The sequence below is a fragment of the Chiloscyllium plagiosum genome, unplaced genomic scaffold (assembly GCF_037043375.1).
Source record: "Chiloscyllium plagiosum isolate Xiang-an unplaced genomic scaffold, Cpla_swu_hap1 HiC_scaffold_14, whole genome shotgun sequence".
NCBI lineage: Eukaryota > Metazoa > Chordata > Chondrichthyes > Orectolobiformes > Hemiscylliidae > Chiloscyllium > Chiloscyllium plagiosum.
Genome location: NW_028270152.1, coordinates 51,047,254 through 51,070,852, shown reverse-complemented (window position 1 = coordinate 51,070,852; position 23,599 = coordinate 51,047,254). Strand labels below are relative to the sequence as shown.

Genomic DNA, 23,599 nt, shown 5'->3' with positions numbered 1-23,599 from the left:
AGAACTGGAAGATTATTAATTCCTTTGGACCTTAGAAAGACTGGTTTATACCACTCACAGTTTCAAGATATCTCAAATTATTTCATAAGGATTGGCAGGCTTTGAAAGTCTATTCACTATTGCTAGTTAGAAAATATAGCAAGGTGCTAAAGTGAGATTAAGGACTAGTTAATCTCCATGTTTTTGGTGGTATTAATTAAGGAAAGAACGGTAGGCAAAACACTGGGAGAAGTGCTTGCTTCTCTTCAACTCTTACTCGAGGACACATCTTCCTACCGTCACCTTGACCATGACCCCATGCCCCATCACCAAACCATCATCTCCCAGACCATACAGAACCTCATCATCTCAGGAGGTCTCCCACCCACAGCTTCCAAGCTCAGAGTCCAGGAACCCCGCACTGCCCGGTTCTACCTCCTTCCCAAGATCCACAAGCCTGGCTGACCCATTGTCTCAGCATGCTCCTGCCCCACTGAACTCATCTCTACCTACCTCAACACTGTCCTATTCCCCCTAATCCAGGAACTCCCCACATACTTTCGAGACACCACCCACGCCCTCCACCTCCTCCAAACTTCCGTTTCCCTGGCCCCCAATGCTTCATCTTCACCATGGATATCCAATCCCTCTTCACCTCCATCTGCCATGACCAGGGCCTCCAAGCCCTCCTTTTCTTCCTCTCCCGACGTCCCCAACAGTATCCTTCCACCGACACACTCATTCGTTTGGCAGAACTGGTCCTCACCCTTAACAATTTCTCCTTCAAATCCTCCCACTTCCTCCAGACCAAAGAGATAGCCATGGGCACCTGTATGGGCCCCAGCTATGCCTGTCTCTTTGTTGGCTGCGTAGAACAGTCGATCTTTCATAATTACACCGGCACCACTCCCCACCTCTTTCTCCGCTACATTGATGACTGCATTGGCGCCACCTCGTGCTCTCGCGAGGAGGTTGAGCAATTCATCAACTTCACCAAAACATTCCACCCTGACCTTAAATTTACCTGGACCATCTCTGACACCTCCCTCCCCTTCCTAGACCTCTCCATCTCCATTAATGACGACCGACTTGATACCGACATTTATTACAAACCCACTGACTCCCACAGCTACCTGGATTACACCTCTTCCCACCCCACCTCCTGCAAAAATGCCATCCCGTATTCCCAATTCCTCCACCGTATCTGCTCCCAGGAGGACCAGTTCCACCACAGAACACACCAGATGGCCCCCTTCTTTAGAAACCGCAATTTCCCTTCCTATGTGGTTAAAGATGCCCTCCAATGCATCTCGTCCACATCCCGCACCTCCCCCCTCAGACCCAACCATAACAAGGACAGAACGCCCCTGGTGCTCACCTTCCACCCTATCAACCTTCGCATAAACCAAATCATCCGCCGACATTTCCGCCACCTCCAAAAAGACCCCACACCAGGGATATATTTCCCTCCCCACCCCTTTCCACCTTCCGCAAAGACCGTTCCCTCCATGACTACCTGGTCAGGTCCACGCCTCCCTTCAACTCACCCTCCCGTCCTGGCACCTTCCCCTGCCACTGCAGGAATTGCAAAACCTGTGCACACACCTCCTCCCTCAGCTCCATCCAAGGCCCTAAAGGAGCCTTCCACATCCATCAGAGTTTTACCTGCACATCCACCAATATAATTTATTGTATCCGTTGCTCCCGATGCGGTCTCCTCTACATTGGGGAGACTGGACGCCTCCTAGCAGAGCGCTTTAGGGAACATCTCCGGGACACCCGCACCAATCAACCACACCGCTCTGTGGCCCAACATTTCAACTCTCCCTCCCACTCTGCCGAGGACATGGAGGTCCTGGGCCTCATTCACCGCCGCTCCCTCACCACCAGATGCCTGGAGAAAGAACGCCTCATTTTCCGCCTCGGAACACTTCAACCCCAGGGCATCAATGTGGACTTCACCAGTTTCCTCATTTCCCCTCCCCCCACCTCACCCCAGTTCCAAACTTCCAGCTCAGCACTGTCCCCATGACTTGTCCTACCTGCCTATCTTCTTTTCCACCTATCTACTCCACCCTCCTCCCTGACCTATCACCTTCATCCCCTCCCCCACTCGCCTATTGTACTCTATGCTACTTTCTCCCCACCCCCACCCTCCTCTCACTTCAGGCTCTGTGCCTGTATTCCTGATGAAGGGCTTTTGCCCGAAACGTCGATTTTACTGCTCCTCGGATGCTGCCTGAACTGCTGTGCTCTTCCAGCACCAGTCTAATCCAGAATCTTATATGGTTGCATCTGGTCGTAAAATATTCAGCTGTAAAAAGCAAAAGATGCTGAACCAGAAGCAGAAATGAGATGACTTGGTCAAAGAAATGGATTTAAGGAGTGTCTTCCTAAAGGAGAGAAGAGCAAATTCATTAGAAGGAGGGCGGGACACATGAATCAGAATGCATGGCCAACAATGTTGGTGAAGGGAGGAGAGTTGTACAAGAATTAGAGAAATGAAGGAATATCCATCCCTCCTCTTGGAAATGCTGACTGCCTATCAGTGACTATCCTTTATGTGGAATTCTTGATTTTCTGACAAAACATTCAGTACTGGCATTCAGGTCTGAGTCCTGTCCCTACTGGATGCATTTTGTGCACATTGCAGCTGGGATTCAATGGCATCCTTTCTAGATTAAATCAGCTGACACAGCATGGAACAAGAAGTAAACATGGGCCCCTCTACGCTGGAAAGTCAGTTGAGCTTTTTGTGGTGTTTGTATAACTTTATTACTTTTTTGACCAAAAAGTTTCTGTAACTGCTGTTAATGTGTTCAGTTTGCAGGCTGATATTTTTTACATTGAGTGGGATAGTTTCAATTAACAGTAAGGCTGGTGTATTTTGGGATCTTTGCTCTATGGTTCTCTAATCCAGTGACTGCTGTTTTGTATTCATATTCTTGCACACATATCTTCAGCTGTGTCCTACTTCAAGACAAATTGCAATTATCCGCCTCAAACTGAAACACAGCGCACTCTGAGTCAGCCAACTTAATGCCACAGTAACTATTTGATACTGCTATGGCCCGTTTTTCAAAGAATTGAAATATTACCTCACTGAAATCTGATGGAAATGGCTGAGAGTTGCCAAACAAATGTCAACATTTGATTACTAGAGTATGCTTCATTGAAAACTATGTCCATCAACTCTCAAATAGCAACAGATTTAGGACAGCGTTGTACAAATACACAAAGTAACAGAGTTTCTTGCCTTGCTTCAAAAATATTTTTAACTACATTTTGAACTAAGTGTCTGGCAGACGTAGAAACACGTTACTATGTTTAAGATTCTGCAAATAAACCTATGGGGAAATCCCACAGTGTCTTTATTTACCCACCACGAAGTGTAGTGTACTCTGCAGGGACGCATCACGTTTACTTAAACTTGGAGGTCACAATATTTGGCAATGTAGCAACACTGGAGTTAGTGCTTTGACAACTGGAGACATTCAGAATGATACACACAACACTTGTGATGCAGCTTGTGTCATGTGTACTGTTGGGGAGAACAATAAGCTGTGCTGAAAGCTTTGCAGTTAGCGGGTCATGATAGCAAGCAGCTTCTGAGGCTGATTTGACACATTTTGGAAACTTGGATTGGGCAGCAACACTCAAAATAAACAGCAGCGGGGAGCACATTCATGCCCAAAATGTCTGGAAAAGTTCAACATTGGGGGGTGGGAGCGGGCTGACTAATCACAGAAATGTTTATGGTTGGCTCAAAAGTAGGTGGGACTGTGTTGTGAGGACAGTACAAAGAACTAATAGGCAAGTGAGTCAGTAATGGATGTAACATAATGTGGATAAATGTGATGTTATCCACTTTGGTTAGAGGATTGGAGGTGCAGAGTACTTTGTAAACTGTAAAGATTGGGAAGTATTGATTCAAAGGGACTTGAGTGTCCTTGTTCATAAGTCACTGAAAGCTAACAAGAATTAGTTATTAGTAAGACAAATTGTATGCCAACATTAAGAAGAATTTGAGTATCAGAATACAAGCATCTTATTTAAATTGAGTAGAACAGTGGTCCTTCACCTTTCTGAGCATGATCACATATTGAATTTAAGTGCAACCAAGGATCTACCCTGAAGAAAATCCAGAATTATATTTTATTTTTACTGCAATATAAATCTAAGACCAAGTATATTATGTGATTAATTTTGTCCTCTAGTCACCAAGTCTCATTGTCATGCCTGTGTGTGTGTATTATCTGCCAGTGTCTTGAAGTCTGAATTGTAGTTTGAGACACTACTCCTATACAGCCCATCAAATGGGTGTCTGTGAGGGGGAATTTTCGATACTTGGGACTTGATTATCTTCATTTGGGAGAACGCTGTGTCAAAGGAAAGTGGAGTCAAAAAATGCTTCCACTTCAAATGTACAGAATGATGGAAGCAGGTAATTTTCTGTGTTTGAGTACACAAAAATCACTGTCTCTTGATTAGCTCAATATCATTTTACATAGTAATTATCTCCATATTAACTCATTGATTTGTAACTCAAGTATCTGATAGAATTGGGGATCTAAGCCACTCATATTTACTTGAAAGAATGGATTGGAGTCAAACCAATTGTTCCACCACATCTAATTCCTGAAATTGGCTGCTAACTTCCTTTGATTTGCACAGAGGTCTTCTGTGTGGAACTAATTTTCTTTGACTTTGGTACTTTTCTCATATTTTCTCCATTCTTGGAAAGTGTTGCAGTGTTTTATTTTTTAAATTGTGATGCCGACAGATGCAGTTTCAAATTGAATGCATTGGCAGTAATGATCAAATGTGCTAAAACTCTTTCTTTCCCTGAAGTTTGGCCTGCTCAGTTTCAATATTATTCCGATGAGAATTCACCTGGTTTTCTCGCTCTGTCAACTGTCGCTGTCAAAAATAAAGTTCCTGCTTCCTCACAATATCATAAGATAAAGTTGGTGGACTGATTGTGACAAACTACATATTTAATCCAAAGGGTTCACTAATGACAAAATATTATGTAACTTTTTCTGTGTTTTTAATGAATTGGGAGTGCAGTTGTAGAGGGTAACCATTTCTTTTTTTGGCTCAATCTTGAATTTGAGTTCCAAGTATGTGAAATGATATGAGCTAGGTTACAGTTCAAATTCCTGCCAAAATTAGTTTGTGTAATCAGAAACATAACATCAGCCTGAACAAAGCATTGTCAACCAGTATAACAGAACTATCTATCCTGCTCCTTTTGTGCCCACATCGAAGAGTTTGGATTCAAGATGGACTGGTCAAGGAGAAAGTGAGGTCAAGAACTGTCTTCAGCCTTGGGTTTCTTTCAAACCTTAATCATTGAATATTAAGTCTAAAATCAATTAAAGAGGGTAATCTGAGATATACCAGACTTTAATCTGACTGTGAGAAAGTGAGGACTGCAGATGCTAGAGATCAGAATCAAAAAGTATGGTGCAGGAAAAGCACAGCCGGTCAGGCAGCATCCGAGGAGCAGGAGAATCGACGTTTCGAGCATTAGTATTTATGTTTGAAATGTCAACTTCCCTGCTCCTCGGATGCCGCCAGACTGGCTATGCTTTTCCAGCACCACACTTTTTGACCCTAATCTGACTGTGTTAATCGTTTTTTAAAAATATATTTTTATTGGAAAAATAGATTTTTACATATTACAAGTACAAAACAATACAAAAACTGAAGTTAAAAAAACCCAATCCACCCTCATGTCCAAATGTATAAATATATATAGAAAAGTATAGAACAGAAAAATCAAAACTGACTATTTAACTTAAAAAAAACCCAACAAACTAATAAATAGTAATAACTCAGCCCAGCCAAACAAAACACTCATGCTCCCTGGATAATGGACTTGTAAAACACAATCGTTATGGCTATATAAAAGCCCTTGTTGGTGTGGCAGATAGATATGTGTCCAGGTATTCCAAAAAGGGCTGCCATGTCTTATAAAAATTCTCAGTTTTGTGGTGTACCATATCTGTGAGAAAATCCAAGAGAATATGCTCCATATCAATCTTCCACCAACCTGACAGGCCCGGGGGTTTTTAGGATATCCAACCTAGCAAGATATTCTTTCTTGCACAGAACGTGAGAATATTGAAAAGATTTTCTTATGCACGTCTGCAGGGAACACAGTGGGTAGGCCCAGAAGGAGAGAGAAAGAGAAGGTCCTTCTCCATTCTTACACAGACTCCAATATGCTTGAAGTCTATCGCAAGACCAGAGACAATGGGTAAGAGTGCCCGTAAACACCTTGCACTTGGGACATGCTGAAGATACCCCTGGTTTAACAAACGGTCCATAGCCAAGTGGACCCTTTAGAGAATCTTCAACTGTAAAGCATGGGTATCCTTGCATTCTCCCCAATATCCTCCCATGCCTCTGAGAAAACTTCAACACCCAACTCTCTCTCCCACATCCTGCAGAGTTGATCAAACTTATCTGAGAAAGCACCTCCCAGTCCTTCCCTTTTTTAAGAATAAGTGAAATATTGGCCTTTCTCAGAGATGGTGGGAGACAATCATGACTGTATGAATCATGAAACATATAAAGTACTGAGAGGACGTGTACCCTTAGCACTTAGCACCCCCCTCTCTATATCGGATTTATAGGGATCAGTCAAAAGTGCAATTTTTTTTTAATAAAATCCCTAACTTGAAAAAAACGAAAGAGTTCTCTATTAGATCATCTGTACTAACTGATTGAAGAACATCATTACGTCTCCCTCAAATAAATCGCCCATGCAAGAGACACCCCTTGCTGCCCAACTTTTAAATCCTGAATCTATCATCCCCAGTTGAAAACCCGGCATACCGACTAAAGGTGCAAACGAAGTAGTTTTTCCAATATTGCCTTCCCTCTGCCAAATTGCCTCCATGCTTTAACAGTATTGATGACTACTGGGTTACAGCAATATTTCCTAACTGTCCTCATTTTGTCCAAAAACAGCAAACTGGTAAGGGGTCACCTTGCCTGGGAGGCTTCGATGTCTTGCCACTTTGAAAAAGGGTCCCCATAAGCCCAATCACTCACATAGGACAAAAGGGAGCTTAGTAGGTAATTTTTAATGCCTGGAAGGTACACTTCCCCCCCAATCTGTGAGGCAGTTGCGGTTTAGCTAATTTAATGAGGGGTCACTTACGATGCCAAATACAGGAGTTGAACCAGCCGTTCAGTCTCCTGAATGTTTGCTTATTGAAAATCAGGGGGAGCATCTGTATTGGGTATAGTAAACGGGGAAGAATATTCATCGTATTCATCCAACCCAACCACGAGAACGGGAAGTGCTTCCCATCTTTGAATGTCTTGTTTAATTTTACCCAAATAATTTGAGAAAATCGGTTTTGAACAGCCAGTCCAGAACTGGAGTAATGAATATGCCCAAATACACAAAACTCCTCTGTGACCACCTAATTGGGAATCTGTAGTTGTCCTCAAGACCTAGCTCCTTTGTAAGACTACCCATAGGCATAGCCTCTGATTTCGCAAAATTAATCTTGTGTCCCGAAAAAGCGCCAAATGCGCAAATCTTTGTATCAGGCTGAGAGGGGGCCACCACAGAGAACCTTTATCCATCTTATAAAGACTTTGCCCAAACCAAACCGCTCCAGCGTATTAAAAAGGTACAATCACTCAGCTCGGTCAAATACCTTCTCTGCATCTAGAAAAATCACCAATTCCTGTATTGACTGTTGTTGACTTGCTTGAATTACATTAAGCAGCCTCCTAACATTATTGGAGGTTGTGTGACCCTTTATGAAGTCCGTCTGATCCTCTTTAATAATAGAAGGTAACACAGTCTCCAGCCTTAACACAAGAGTCTTAGAGAGGATTTTACAGTCCACAATTAAGAGTGAGATGGGCTTATACGAAGCACAGTCTTCTGGGTCTTTCACTTATTCTTAAAAAAGGGAAATATTGGCCTCTCTCTGAGATGGTGGGAGACAATCATGACTGTATGAATCATGAAACATATTCAGCATCAGGCCTGACAGTATACGTATAAATTCCTTATAGAATTCACTGGGAAGCCCGTCAGGACCAGGTGCCTTTCCACTCTGAAGCTGCCTCAGAGCTTCCTGCACTTCTTGTTCTGGTAAAAGGGCATTGAGAAAGGACTCTTGTTTGGGAGTCATGCCTGGGAGCTTCAGATCCTTAAAAAAAAAAAATTCCATTTTGGCCTACCCCTCCTCACAATCCTCAGATTGGTATAACTTTGAGTAAAATCTCTGGAAAGCCATACTAATCTTTTTAGTATCATATGTTAGGTTCCCAGACACTTCCCTAATCACTGTAATGGCTTGTGGGACATTCCTTTTCCTGGCGAGATAACTAAGTATTTGTGTGGCATGTCCCCATGCTCATAAAACTTTTGCTTTGCAAAAGCCAGCTCCTTCTTTGCAATCTGCGTGAGCATGGAATTTAATGCAGAACGCAGCGCCGTAATCCTTTGTAGTTTGACCAATGAGGGTCTGTCAAAGTAAGCCTTCTCAGCTGCCTTCAACCGTGCTTCAAGAGACATTGCTGCTCACCCTTCTGCCGCTTCCTACTGGCAGAATAGGAAATAATTAACCCCCTTCCATAGGCTTTGGCAGTTTCCCAGACGACAGATGAATTTTTTATATCATCGATAGTCACAGGTGAGGTGCCAGAAGACTGGAGGTTGGCTAACGTGGTGCCATTGTTTTAAAAGGTGGTAAGGACAAGCCAGGGAACTACAGACCAGTGAGCCTGACTTCGGTGGTAGGCAAGTTATTGGAGGGAATCCTGAGGGGACAGGATGTGCATGTATTTGGAAAGGCAGGGACTGATTAGGGATAGACAACATGGCTTTGTGCATGGGAAATCATGTCTCACAAACTTGATTGAGTTTTTTGAAGAAGTAACAAAGAGAATTGATGAGAGCAGAGGAGTAGATGTGATCTGTATGGACTTTAGTAAGGCATTCGACAAGGCTCCCCTTGGGAGACTGGTTAGCAAGGTTATCTCATTGAGTACAGGGAGAACTAGCTATTTGAATACAGAAGTGGCTCAAAGGTAGAAGACAGAGGGTGGTGGTGGAGGCTTGCTTTTCAAACTGGAGGCCTGTGAGCAGTGGAGTGCCACAAGGATCGGTGCTGGGTCCACTACTTCTCGTCATTTATATAAATGATTGATTTGGATGTGAGCATAAGAGGTATAGTTAGTACATTTGCAGATGATACCAAAACTGGAGGTGCAGTGGACAGCAAAGAAATTTACCTTAGATGATAACGGGATCTTGACCAGATGGGCCAATGGGCTGAGAAGTGGCAGATGGAGTTTAATTCAGATAAATGTGAGGTGCTGCATTTTGGTAAAGCAAATCTTAGCAGGACTTATATGAATGGTAAGGTCCTACGGAGTGTTGCTGAACAAAGAGACGTTGGAGTGCAGGTTCATAGCTCCTTGGAAGTGGAGTCACAGGTAGATAGGATAGTGAAGAAGGCATTTGGTATGCTTACCTTTATTGGTCACAGTATTGAGTATAGGAGTTGGGAGGTCATGTTGCAGCTATACAGGACATTGGTTAGGCCGCTGTTAGAATATTGCATCAATTCTGGTCTCCTTCCTATCAGAAAGATGTGAAACTTGAAAAGTTCAGAAAAGATTTACAAGCATGTTGCCAGGGTTGAGGATTTGAGCTATAGGGAGAGGTTTAATAGGCTAAGACTGTTTTCCCTGGAGTGTCGGAGGGTGAGGGGTGACCTTGTAGAGGTTTATAAAATCATGAGGGGCATGGATAGGATAAAGTTAAAAATCACACAACACCAGGTTATAGTCCAACAGGTTTAATTGGAAGCACACTAGCTTTCAGAGTGACGCTTCTTCATCAGGTGGTAGTGGAGGGCTCAATCCTAACACACAGAATTTATAGCAAACATTTACAATGTGATGTAACTGAAATTATACATTGAAAAGTTGATTGTCTGTTAAGCCTTTCATCTGTTAGAATACAATGATAGTTTCACTTCTTTCATGTGTAAATCACAAAACCTTTTTTTCAAAACGTTGCATTCTCAGATTAGCTGTTAACAATGGTGATAGCTAGAAATATGTTGAAGGTGTTGGCCCTCTGTGTTCTCTGTCTATGCCATGATGTTTAGATTGATTCTAATCTTAAAAAGTGAGATAATGGAGTTTTATGTGAATTCATGTAGTTTTTGAGCAAAGTACAATGTAACCCTGCAAGTACAAATTCACCCCACAAAGTATATCTGTGCATGTGGGTCTTTGTTTGTCTGTCTGTGTGTGTCTGTCTTTCTGGGTTGGGGGTTGAGTGTGAGAAAGTGTATGTTTGCGTGTAGTGAGTACAGAGTGTTTTAAGTCTGTGAGAGGGTACATGTGTGACGATGGGAGTGTGTATGGGTGTCTGTGTGCACGTCTGTGTATATGTGTGTCCATGTGTATGTGTGAATAGGAGTGTGTGTGTGTGTATAGTGCAATGGTGGTCACCTGTAATGTGACATGAACCCAAGGTCCCGGTTGAGGCCCGGCAGGCAGCAGTGAAAAGTGGCCAAGCAGAGGCTGATAGCTAAGTTCGGTACCCATAGGGAGGGCCTCAACCGGGACTTTGGGTTCATGTCACATTACAGGTGATCATCATTGCACTGTACACACACACAGATACTCCTACATACACACACACTCTCTCACACACACACACAGGCACTCCTATACACATATACGCACGGACACACATATACACAGACACACACACACAGTCCCACACTCTCACATGCACCCCCTCACAGACTTAAGACACTCTGCGCGCACACACACACAATTTGGAGATGCCAGTGTTGGACTGGAGTGAACAAAGTTAAAAATCACACAACCCCAGGTTATAGTCCAGAATTCTGTGTGTTAGGATTGAGCCCTCCACTACCACCTGATGAAGAGCGACGCTCCAAAAGCTAGTGTGCTTCCAATTAAACCTGTTGGACTATAACCTGGTGTTGTGTGATTTTTAACTTTGTACACCCCAGTCCAACACCGGCATCTTCAAATCATGGATGAGATAAATCGACAGTGTTTTCCCTATGGGCGGGGAAGTCCAGAACTACAGGGCATAGGTTTAGGGTGAGAGGAGAAAGATATAAAAGAGACCTATGGGGCAACTTTTTCACGCAGAGGGTGGTATGTGTATGGAATGAGCTGCCAGAGGAAGTGGTGGAGGCTGGTACAATTGCAACATTTTAAAAGGCATCTGGATGGGTATATGAATAGGAATGGTTCGGAGGGATACGGGTTGGATGCTGGCAGGTGGGACTAGATTAGGTTGTGATAATTGGTTGGCATGGACGGGTTGGACCGAAGGGTCTGTTTCCATGCTGCACATCTCTGTGACTCTATCAACCGAGCCTAAGTTGATGTCTAGAAATGCCCAAAGTTCCCTGGAGAAATACTCCACAAATGTCTTATCCTTGAGGATGAAGGGCTCCATTCAGCAGTGTCTCAAACCCACTGTAACGTCTGTAACCTTAACCATAAGGTACATTGGAGCATGATCGAGACATGGTAATATTACCAATCGTATAAGATGCCAGCAAATCCAGGGTTACCACAGGGGTCAGAAAAAAATCAATCCTAGTGTGATGTCTGTGTAAATTGGAGAAAAATGTAAAATCCCTGTCTGTAGGGTGGAGACACCTCCCAATGTCCACCAACCCTAACTCCCCACACAGATCCTAACAGTTTAGTTTGTACAGAGGGTATCAGTTGAGAAAAAGAATCGACTGAAAAATTAAGGGGATAAACTTTAAAACACCATATTCTTCCCCATTTATCAAGGCTTTAAGAATTACAAAACACCCATGTGTGTCTTTAACACACTCTAACAACTTAAATGGGAGATTCTTCCTAACCAATATAGCCACTCCCCTACTTCTGGTATTAAGTGATGAAAAATAAACTCAGTCAAAGCCATTCTGATGTAATTTCAGATGCTCCTTGTCATCCAAGTGTGTCTTCTGTAACAAACAATATCCACCTTCTCCTTTCTAAGACCCAAGACTACTTTTTTCCTCTTAATTGGTGAGTGACTTTCCTTGACATTCCAGGTACACCATTTAATCAAGTCATTAGCTATAACCTTCTACAATAACATTTTAAATTCCAGACAGGAGGAACCCGAACCACAAATCGCTAAGCCTTAGTGTCATATGATCCACCAAATATAAAACTACTTAAGCTAAAACCACTGCATTTAAGAAACCTACAAAACTATTAAAAATTAAAAACAACGAAAACCAAAAACAAAACAACATATAAAGAGCCAACAGGGCTGAGTAGGGGAACTCACCCCCTGCCCAGAGGGGGTAACTACCCATCCCAAACTGCCCATAAGTAGGCACCTAACCATCCCAAACACTTTCACTTCTCCCAGCTAGAGCTGCACCGCAAACATAAGCAGAAAAGAGTAAACACACCATAGAATACTAAGATGAATTTTTGAAAAATTTTTTTAAAAAGGAATAAATACCCCACCCATCCTTTGGTATAACCTAACTTAGAAATTGAAAATGTACATCTCAACCGCCGCCAAACGTAGTTTAAACCAAATTATTACCGACAGAAAAATAAAGCTCCAACTGGACGTCCTCCGTTTCTTTTACAAAACGATAAAGACATACCCAAACAACACTGTTTATACACACTAAAATTGTTCAAATTAGGTTAATTTGTCCACAAAGTCTCTTGCCTTCTCCGACATGTCAGAGAGCTGTATGGATCCATCTAAGGTGCTCGAGGCACCGCTGGATACCTCAGGGAGTACTGAATCCCAAGCTCCCTCAGTCTTCTCTTGACACCATCATAAGATTTTTGTTTCTGGATCACCGCTGCTGAGAAGTCCTGAAGGAACATGATCTTGGAGCCCTCATAAATTAGAGCCGTCGGATCCTTCCCCTGGACTCTGAAAGCCTCTGTGACTCTTTCCTTATCCCGGTAATGATGGAACCGCACCAGGAGAGGACAACGACATTGACCCAAACCCGATCTCTGCGCAGCGACCCGGTGAGCCCTCTCCATCTTTAATCCTCTCATGCCAGCCTCCAAGTCAAGGAATTCGGCAGCCAATCCTCAACAAGTTCCACAGGCCGCTCACCTTTCTTAGCTTCAGGCAGACCAATGATCCGAATGTTTTTCTCCTGCCCCTGTTCTCAAGATCATCCACTTGGTCGCACAAATTATAGACCTGCGTCTCCAGAACTGGCATCAGCTTCCACCGCTGTGACCCTGTGCTCCACCTCATCCATCCTCTTCTCCAGATCTCCCAGTTGCTGCTCATGCTTCTGCAGCATGAGAGAGATTGGAGTCAGCTTCTCTTCAATCTGTTTCCCCAACATCTTGCGAGATTTTGCGAGCTCATTCACCAGGACCTGGAAAGTAATTGACTCCGAGAATCCTGCGGCCCGGTCTCCGGATGCTCCTCCTCCCTTTATCGGCATCTCTGGATGGCTGGAAACGCAGGTTAGTTAACTTTTAGAAGTTTCTTGGGACTCCACGATCTTTCCGGAGTCCCAAGATGTTGTGATGGTCCAGGTTGGCCGGGCTGAAAGATCATCCCACTTGTGCTGCGATGCAGAGCTCTGCAGTGCCATCTTCTTAGATCGGCGCCATCTTGGATCCCCCATTTTAAGAGCTGAAAATGTGTTGCTGGAAAAGCGCAGCAGGTCAGGCAGCATCCAGGGAACAGGAGAATCGACGTTTCGGGCGTAAGCCCTTCTTCAGGATTCCTGAAGGGCTTATGCCCGAAACGTCGATTCTCCTGTTCCCTGGATTCTGCCTGACCTGCTGCGCTTTTCCAGCAACACATTTTCAGCTCTGATCTCCAGCATCTGCAGCCCTCACTTTCCCCCGTTTTAAGAAACTAGTATCTATAACTACTTCTATATCAGTCCAATCTCAACTCCTCTATAGACAGAACTGGTTCTGCAAACTCTGCTCTTTATGTCCAGTAGGGAGCAGCTGCACAACATCATCACAAGTCTGCTCCAAGGTCCTAAAGCCCTTAACACAACATTGGGTACATACCTTTCTTTTTAAAAAAACTTGATGTATTTAAGTGTACTTTCTGCTAAAATAAATATTTTAGTCATGAGACCAGTTTTCTGCCTGTGCGTAACTTATTTGAAAATAATTCAAAGACACTTAAAAATTACAACAAGCTGTCGACTGGTTTGATTGGTGTGCCCTAGCCAATTTCTGGATAAGTGAAACTCCTTTGACATGAAAACATTTCTAAAATATGAGCCAAAGAAAGTGTAATTTGTCGAGCTTTGCCAAACCAATGCAACTGATGGAATCTCATTCTTTCAAGTTGTGTGTGGCCCAATTGAATGAACTGAATCTTAAACCAATGTGTCTGAATGGCAGAAACCTGCAATGGACGTAATATTTCTTTCTTAGAGTAGCGACAAGTAATCTTGGTGGGGTTTCTTGCCACAACGTCTAACATGAGCTCTTACCATATCTTAGCAAGTGTTCATTATTACTTAGATACCCTACCCATTGTGGTGTGCTCCCTATCTGATTCTATCTCCAGCTTGCCCCACACTGTTCCCAAAGCAATGCACCCCACTCAGTTAATATCCATTGAAAGACCTGCATCATCAATAGAAGACCCCTGTGTACCCAGCTAAGCAGTGGCATGTCAAGTGCCCTGCTTGGTCAAAGACATTTGTGAAGATGTCAGAGAAGGAGAAGGTGGCACAGTGATTCTCCAGGGGCCTGGGGTCCTAGTCAGAGGATGCAATTTCAGTATCATGTTATCTCAATGTTGAGCTTTTTCAGCATGCTTGGTACGGTAGAAAGCTGAAGATTAGTGGGTGAGTTGGGCTGTTTACAAGATGGTTAACAAGCAATAATTCCCCCTTAATTGGCAAAATGCCAGTGTCTGGTGGACATTCTCCTCACTGTTCACCAAAGGCATAAAAGCTGATGTTAGATGCTGCAAATGTCAAACTAGTCCAGATCTGCCACAAATCTCACCACAGCCCATGTCAATCAGACCTCCATGAGATTCCACCAATGTCAAGATTTTTGGCACAAGTCACTTAATTTTTAAAACTCTGATTTGGTTTTGTTCGTGTTCAGTTGATTACACTGACATTGAGACAGAAACATATATAGAAACAAATATATATCCCCATGATCTTGGTTTTATAATATGCAGTGGCAGACATGGCATCAGATATACTATTAAATTACAGGTTTCACACAGTACCACATGATTGAGACACCTGGGTATGTGTTTTTTTCAGCAACCTGTTCAGTGATGTTATTACATACTTCTGAAGCAGGTGGGACTTGAACCCAGGTCTCCAGGTTCAGAATAGGGAAACATAATAGTAACTCCACCCCTTATCCTCACTTACAGGAATCTTGAATTGCCATTCAGGACTTGGTTGGAAAATGGAACCTTTTGTGTCTGTCAAGAGGCTCCTCACTGAGCATCTTGTGACTTTCCCAACTTCCTCACCAATACCCAGATTGTTCAGGGACTGGGAAGATACTGCACAAAAGACCGTGTTTTCTGATGACATTTAATGGCAAAGACTGCATGATGAGCGGGAAACTAGAACATAATAGTACTGGGCATTTTGTTTTTAATTTGCTTTGGCACAATTCTGCTTTTTTCCCTTTAAGAACGATTGACTGAAATAAAATAAACAAATTTGCATTGATTAGATTTAATGCCTGATTTATTACTCTAACTTTACTCATGCTTTTCTCCATATTACTTATGAATTTAAATAGTCCACATTGACACACCTTCAAGATGCTGAAGTTATCAGACCCTCCCGGTGCCTCAAATTTATGTACCTTGCATAAGCAGAAATGCCTTGGGTTCGTTGGAACGGTCAGAAAAAACAAACTCCAATGTTTGGTTTTTTGTATTCAAAGACTGTACAGAACTGAACTGCTCCCGTGACCATTTTTGAATATAAAGACTTTTTTAATGAATAAAGTATATTTTTGAAACAAAACAATGAGTATTCAGGGACAGAGGCATTGCTACATGTAAAGAGATGTCAGAAGGAATGCCATTATCAGGTGACTATTAATAGATATTGCCTGTCTGATTCCAACATCTATTTACATTCAGAGTAGAACTTCTAAAGCTGAATATCAATCATTCTTTTTTATACCTGTATTATCATGATGCAATCTGCATGAGATTGCCATTCCTCGGGACATCCAGCCCTTGGTGTTTAAATGAATTATATTTTGTAGATGCAGATGATTTCCTGATTGGCAGCATTATTTGTCCCTGAACTGCTGCAGATTTGAAAAGAAAGATATTGGTTACATTTTGAAACAGGGTGAATTCATTCTTATTATCTGAAGGTTGGGGATCAATGTAACTCAATACAGCTGCTAACAGATCCATGGTCAAATGTTCTAACCAAAATGGCTATGCTGTAGATTATACAGAAAAACGGATTGAATAAATCCAGCTTCTTTTTGTAGTATAGTCTGTTAGCTAACGGCTGATTTTTTTTGCTTTGGGTGGAGTTTGCATTTCTGCTATTGGTGGAGTTGAATGTAATTTTAAATCTGGTTAGTTTTGAATGTGCATGGTTCATTTCCAACCGAGAAGTCCAAAACAGAATCACAGCTAAGAGAAAGCTTCGAGCCAAATGCAACGCACGTTCTGTTAAAAGATCTCTGCGCAGCTTTCTTCAGGGGAATACAGGGTGGTAGCATGGAGAACAGTTTATTTTTTTTCCCAGTCTGCTCAGGAAATCCAAGTCCGAAGAGGGACTGAAAAACATTAATTACCCTTTTAACCGTTAACAACCAGGATCAGCTCTTGCCCAAGAACGTGTTGGGGTCTGCCAGCAATTAACCTTTGAACTTGCAACAGATTTGAAATATTAAGCATTTGGGCGCAGAATTCTGCAGTGCAGTCATTAACTAGCTTCTGCGGTGGGAGAGTTCCTGATACTTTCTGTGCGTTATGAATGTTGTATTTTAGTGGTGCCTTATCCAGATCCAAGCAAACAGACGCAGCAACTGAATGAAAACTGACACAAAATATCACTTCTCAGTTTCCTTTGTAGTAAGTGATTAGCGGAATGTATCTGGAAAAACGTAACGTTCAGTTCCAATTTTGTGGCATTCACTGCTAGTCTTGAAGCTACATTTATGTCAAAATTTCCATTTCCTTGTGTAGGACATCATTGAATATTTTGAAACATTGACAGAAGTAATCTATGAGGATTGTCAAAAATAATCTGCCTACTGTACATGACTGACAGCAAGATAGCAAAACACTATTAAGCTTGAAGAATTGCGTAATAAATTTTCCTTTTGAAGCCAGTTTTGCTCTCGCTTTATTCAGATCATGAATTTTTTGACAGCAGGCAGGAAATTAGGAAACGAGAAGAGAATTCAATTACAGCATTTACTGGCAGTTGGTGAGGTTATAATAGAGTTTTGTCTGAGTTGTTAGGTTAGAAAGCAACGGTGCAGGGGTTTTTCATCCGGACTCTGCCACGAAAGCCATTGGCCTGACTTCAAGCAGCACAGGGGCATGCCTTGGAGTCTGCCCAGGAAGTGCACTGAAAGGAGAGTTTGTGTAGAATCTGACCTGATGCTTTATAGCTCCCTGCCCTATGCACAGTGCAAGAGTATGAGCTAATGTAACTCTGATGAACAAACCAACAGTTTTCTCAGTCTAATTTTAGTTTATTAATAATCTTGAACTTTGAAAGAGGATATTTTTTTTAAAATGGCTTCTACCTTCATGTGTGGAATGGAAGATCTGCTGTTCAATGGCAGCCGGTTTGTATGGAACTTAACAATCTCAACTTTGAGGAGGTGGTATACTGAAAGGCTGAGGGCTTGTCAGCAAATACTAAGGACATGGTGTGGCTTGCGTGATGTTTACCAGGTAAACTAACACGGCACATTCTCTAATGCAAGGAGATGTGCGTTCAGATTGTTAATAATTTGTTGCCTGTCATTGTTTTTCATTCAAGGTAATTTTGTTTCTGTGTAAATATTTTTTTTCAATGCCTTGCTAAAAAATTGCTTTAACATTGCAATCAATTATGTGTTTCTATTTGATTGAAACAAGTAGTTTAATCCTTTGGAGATTAAAGGTTAATCGCCATTAAGAGAGAACCAGTCAGTTGGTTCATCAAAGCTTTGCATTAAAATGCTTGCCTGAGGAAATGATAAACACTGAGACGGACCTATTTAAGGGAACAACAGTTATATTCAGGAGATTTTTTAAAATGACAGGCTCCACTCAAATCATCTGAAACCTTTAAACTAAAACCTGAACTGCACCATGATGTTTAGGGGAAACAAGAATTTTGTTTTACTTTAGCTACAGATGAATTGTGGATCGTGTTACATGAGGACCAAAAATGTTAAACAATACCCTGGCTAGAATGCTTTCAATTACAGTTTATGGACTGTGTACCATAATAAATGATTAGAAGAATATTCATCAAATAATTTTTTCAGAGCCAGGATGCTGAGATATGCTGTCTGTAAAACACATGCTGTTGGAAATTACTTCAGAAAACTGTTCTTGTTGTAGTGTTTCTAAAACTTTATTTTTATATGTTGGGACATTAATACTGAATCAGCAATGACTCATGCATGACACATTCATCTGATTTGCATGACTTTTGCAACCACTTATGATTTGTTCCATCATTTGTGTCCATGCCCTTCCTTCCTCCCCTGATCAATGTGATTCATTCTGGGGTAAAGTTCAGTGGGGACCATCATTTTCTGGTGCCACATTCAAGCAACCAGAAATTTCACAAAGAACATAGGCAGATCTTTTGAGGGGAATTGTATTCATATCAACCTTAGTTATATCCAATATCTGCACAGGCACCTTGCAGCATAAATCAGTAGACCCTGATAAGGACCTCAACCCATGAAATCCTTTCACCCTCTTGGACTTCTATTCTCAATGAAGTCAGTTAACTTGATCTTGGGATTTTCTGATTACTGCACGTCAGAATTATACTGGGTGAATTGCTAAACGATTCAGTGAGCTGATCTGTCTGGAATCTGAATCGAGAGTAAGAGTATCATGTGTATCTCCCATTATATGTAAGTGTTGTTATAGGGCAGATGGCTGATGAGTTCTATCAAGCAAGTGGTCTGGTGCAACAAAGAACTCTTATTAATTCAAAGCCAACTTCTTCTCAGAGTGTGTTGAAAACATTTCACATTATTTGAAACATAACAAATTAAAATGTGACTTTTATTCTGGTGTTACCTTGTGCGTGGCCAGTTTTCTGAATACTGATTCATAAACTAAAAGATAATCATCACTAATAGAAAGACAAATTGAGAGAGGTAAATGAGAGCATTTGTGGTTTTATTTTCTGAGCCACATCATGTCTATTTGCATTGAAGGGGTTTTGTACTTTCCTACTCTGTATTAATAATGCAGAATATTTACCAGTTCCAGATTTATTACGTTTGAGCTGCAGTCTTGCAATGTTCTTCAGTTCCATGATAAGCAGAAGCAGCGTTGCTTCTATAATATCCTGGATTTATGGAGTGTGATCATTGCAGTTCAGATAATGGAACCTTTGCCAGCTTAACTTGGCCAGACCTGGTGCTACCGAAATGGATGTTGCATGGCTCGGAAAGGCTGCTGACATTCACTGGAGAAGAAAGCAGTGGATTTGTGGGCCCACCTTTGGGCAATATCATTACAATGCTGACTAGTTAAGAGGCAACAGAAAGGGAAGTGTCAGTGGTAGGAGCATGAATGCTGTCATCCTCAAAGAAAACAACAGGCTCACGCTCCATGAAGTCCTTTGTAACACTGCCTCGCCAATTCTGAAAATCTATTGGTGAACAAATTAACAGGACTACTGTGACAGCATGGCTTTTCCTTCTGAGTGCTGATATTCCAGCCATGATGGCAGCAGTCGCAATTTGGTGCTCCATTTCTTGAGCTTTTCTACCAGAGAATGCCTTCCAGAGATAGGTATACCCGCTGTTGCATGAGTGCAGCTCCCCTTTTAAAAAAGAAAGCAGGTTGCCTTAAGAGGCTTAGGTTACCAATGCAACATCCTGTTATCTAAGCCCACTGTTGAATACACAGGCAGGTTGGCAGTATGGATCAGTGTGCCCACTGAAATAATTGAAATGAGCAGCACATAAATTTGCATACCTCCAGAGGGTTTCAGCATTGGCCTCTTCAGAAGCAAAAATAGGCCTAATTGAATCCCTACCTCAAACATTTTACAAAATCTATCATAAATCATGGACTCAATTTATGTATATTATGAACATCCAACCTACAATTACTTAGACCTAGGAACGGATACTTTATGCTGTACTGTATTGTGTTCCAACTTGCATACAGATAAAATTCTGAATACTTGGGAATGGGACCCATTCATAACTTGGGAACTCCTGTAATTCACTGCAATGCCTTTATTTAAAAACTACAAACAAAATTCAAACTTCTCATTGTGCCTTTCCCTTTTAATGTTGGAAATGGTGCAACCTATTTGTAGATTCTATTTCTATTCTGGAAAAGTATAAAAGCAAATTAAGTTATTTGAATTATGCAATTTCTAATCAAATTCAGAATTTGTTCTGGTGATTAATTATCAGAGGCATCAAGTATAATAAATCTGCAATTCGTTATCTTAATTTCTGAATTGTTCCAGATCATAAAAAATTAGGAATGATCAGTGGGCGTTATTTCTGCACATCATTTTCTCAAGGGCAACTAGAGATGGGCAATAAACGCTGGCCAGTGTCATTCAAATGCCTTGAGTGAATTAAAAATAGTTTTTGCATTAACCTTTATAATATTCTTTGATACTTACTGTGATCATTGGCATTCATTACCTTTTAACTACGTAACATTACACCATGTTTTACAAATGAGTTTTCATCACGTGAACTGATGGGATCATTGATAATATTAATGATTCTTTTCATTGAACACTCCGGAAATAAATATCTAGGATTTGCTATTTCTATTGAGGGATACTTGAAAGGATATTATATTGTAACAGTGCTTGTCAGCAGTCTTTCTCTCTCCCTTACACACACACACACACACTACATCCTTGGCCAACTCAATGAAGTCTGACCCAAGCTGGAAGAACAGTTCCTTATTCTGCAGCCTTTGGGGCACAGCATTCCATTGAAAACTTCAGATCATATGCATTGTCCTTCACTTTCTATCCCCGGCTCAACTCCCTTCTGCCAGCTCACACTGCCCTCTCCAGCACTGTCCCCTTCCAACCTCCACTCCCTTCCCCCAACCAATGCATTTTGGCAGTCTTAATTTTGCTTTCAGCACAGCTGACCAACAATCTGCCATTAACACCTATCCTGGATATATTCTCCTTCTCTACAGTCATTACAAATCCCTTTATTTTGTGATACTTGTGACCTCTAATCTCCTTTGTCCTGTCCTGTTCTCTGTTCAACTTGTTCCTCCACATTTTCTCAAAATTATAAAGCCCATTACTCTCTTCAGTTCTGAAGTAACACATTCTGTTTCTCTCCACAGATGCTGCCAGACCCGCTGAGTTTCTCCAATACTCATTTTTGATATTTCCAGCATTCACATTCATATTGTGTTTTTGTTGCAAGATTAATAACTGCATCTGTGTTGTTATTAATTTTGAATATCTTGTATAGGTTATGGGATAAATTAATTTGTTTTCTATTAGTTTGAGTCAGAATTGGTAATGTTTAGGACTACTAAGCTAATTCTCAATTTAATGTTGTTTTTGCATGACTGTATACATCCGGATTGCTGTTGTTCCTATTAATCCAATTTACACACATGGAACTGATTATCAGGCTGCCTTTGAACATTCTTGCTACCTCAGAGTGAGTGCTGAATGTGGTCAGAGTCTTTGAATGGAATCAATGTGTCACACAAATAAATACAGCCAGTCAAAGTGCGTCACAGATATTTTTTGGCTCACAATTTACGATACTACCTTTATTCAGCTTGGTGAAACATATTCAGTCTCTATTTATAATCTCAATACATTCAGCTCCATTTGTGCAGCAACTTACATTTGCACTGATGGCATGTAGATTATAGTAAAGACAATGGAACTTTTACTTAACACTGAGTCGAGAACAAATTGCTGCTTTCTCAAAATACCAGTTTTAAACTGTCATTGTTTGCATTTTGATACTTCAATAACTATGTAAAGTAAATGAAGTATTATTTAAATACCCACATTAAATTCATGACAAAATGTACTCAATATCAGTTTCTATTTACTGTCTTGATAAATTTGTTTTATTTACATCACTATGACAATGGTTTCATGCTAATATTTGTGCCTCTTGGTTTATTGCACTAATTAGTGAGCTTTTTTCTGATTGATCTAGATTGTAGACAGTCTTGAGGCTGACAGTTGGAAGTGGTGTTGGTGTTAACATGCACTAATACATTGTCATTTGCAGAATTTGGCTGTGTGAGCAGAATCTGGAAGGAGTTACTCAATTCAGATGAAGTACGAAATGCTGATCCTTGAGGTGTATGAGTTATTTGAAAAATACAGTTAACACACCAGCTTGTCGAGTCACAAATCCTTATAGTCGTAATCTAAATATTGACAAAAATGCTAAATTCAAGCAATGAGAGGACACCGACTCCACTTGCCAACAAGACGCCATTTTACTGAGTGTGGCATCAAAGAGTTTTTGAGCCCTCATAAAATTGAAATCATTGGGAATCAGGAGATTCTCTGCACACAATGTCTGCAGTCATATCCAGAATGAAGGAATATTTTGCGACTGTCGGCAGCCCATCATTTCCCCTCCAGGACATTTGTGTAGAAACTCCTTAAGGCAGAGTCCTAAGCCAAACCATTTCAACTTCTTCATCAATGAGCTTCCATCTATCATAAGATCAAATGGAGATACTCACTGATGTCCATTTCTATTTGGAATTCCATTGATTTTAAAAATAGTCCTTATCCAGATGCATTCTTCCACCAACATCCTGAGAACCTCTTCATTGCATTGTGTTCATTGCATCTGATTCAATCCACTCTTCTCCAGAAAAACAGATCATATCTTTCTCATCTTTAAATGTCAATTTTATCAACATTTTATTTCGGCCTTCTCAGGGCCCTCAAAGGACAATATGATCACAGTCTTGACAGTCATTTCTTTAAGATCGCTGCTCATGCTTAGCATTTTTTACTATTTGTAGAATACGGTCTTTGTCATTGTTTGTCTAGTTTTGATTCATTCACTGCAGGAAATATTTTTCTGGCCAAATGCTTTCCTGGTAACTTAAACTTTATAGTTGTTTTCAGATATTTGACCATTTATTTTTTAGATTAGATTAGATTAGATTCCCTACAGTAGACACAGGCCCTTCGGCCCAACTAGTCCACACCAACCCTCTGAAGAGTAACCCACCCTGACCCATTTCCCTCTGACTAATGGACCTAACACTATGGGCAATTTACCATGGCCAAATCACCTGACCTCCACATCTCTGGAATGTGGGAGGAAACCGGAGCACCCAGAGGAAATCCACGCAGACACTGAGAGAATGTGCAAACTCCACACAGACAGT

General features: G+C 41.4%; 1 protein-coding gene across 6 annotated transcripts in view; it reads left to right on the top strand.

Annotated features, from left to right (window-relative positions):
- Positions 1-23,599, top strand: part of frmd4bb (FERM domain containing 4Bb) — a 377,863-nt gene that overhangs the window by 125,557 nt on the left and 228,707 nt on the right. For 2 of the 6 annotated variants that reach the window (XM_043708328.2, XM_087994434.1), the window contains exon 1: positions 17,578-17,932. The exons of 1 other annotated variant lie outside the window; for it this stretch is intronic. In XM_043708328.2, the coding sequence (XP_043564263.2) occupies positions 17,771-17,932 (162 nt within the window). In that variant the 5' untranslated portion in view covers positions 17,578-17,770. Of the gene's footprint in view, positions 1-17,575; positions 17,933-23,599 lie in introns of those variants that run through there. 3 more of the 6 variants (XM_087994435.1, XM_087994437.1, XM_043708332.2) reach the window with 3 other exon arrangements.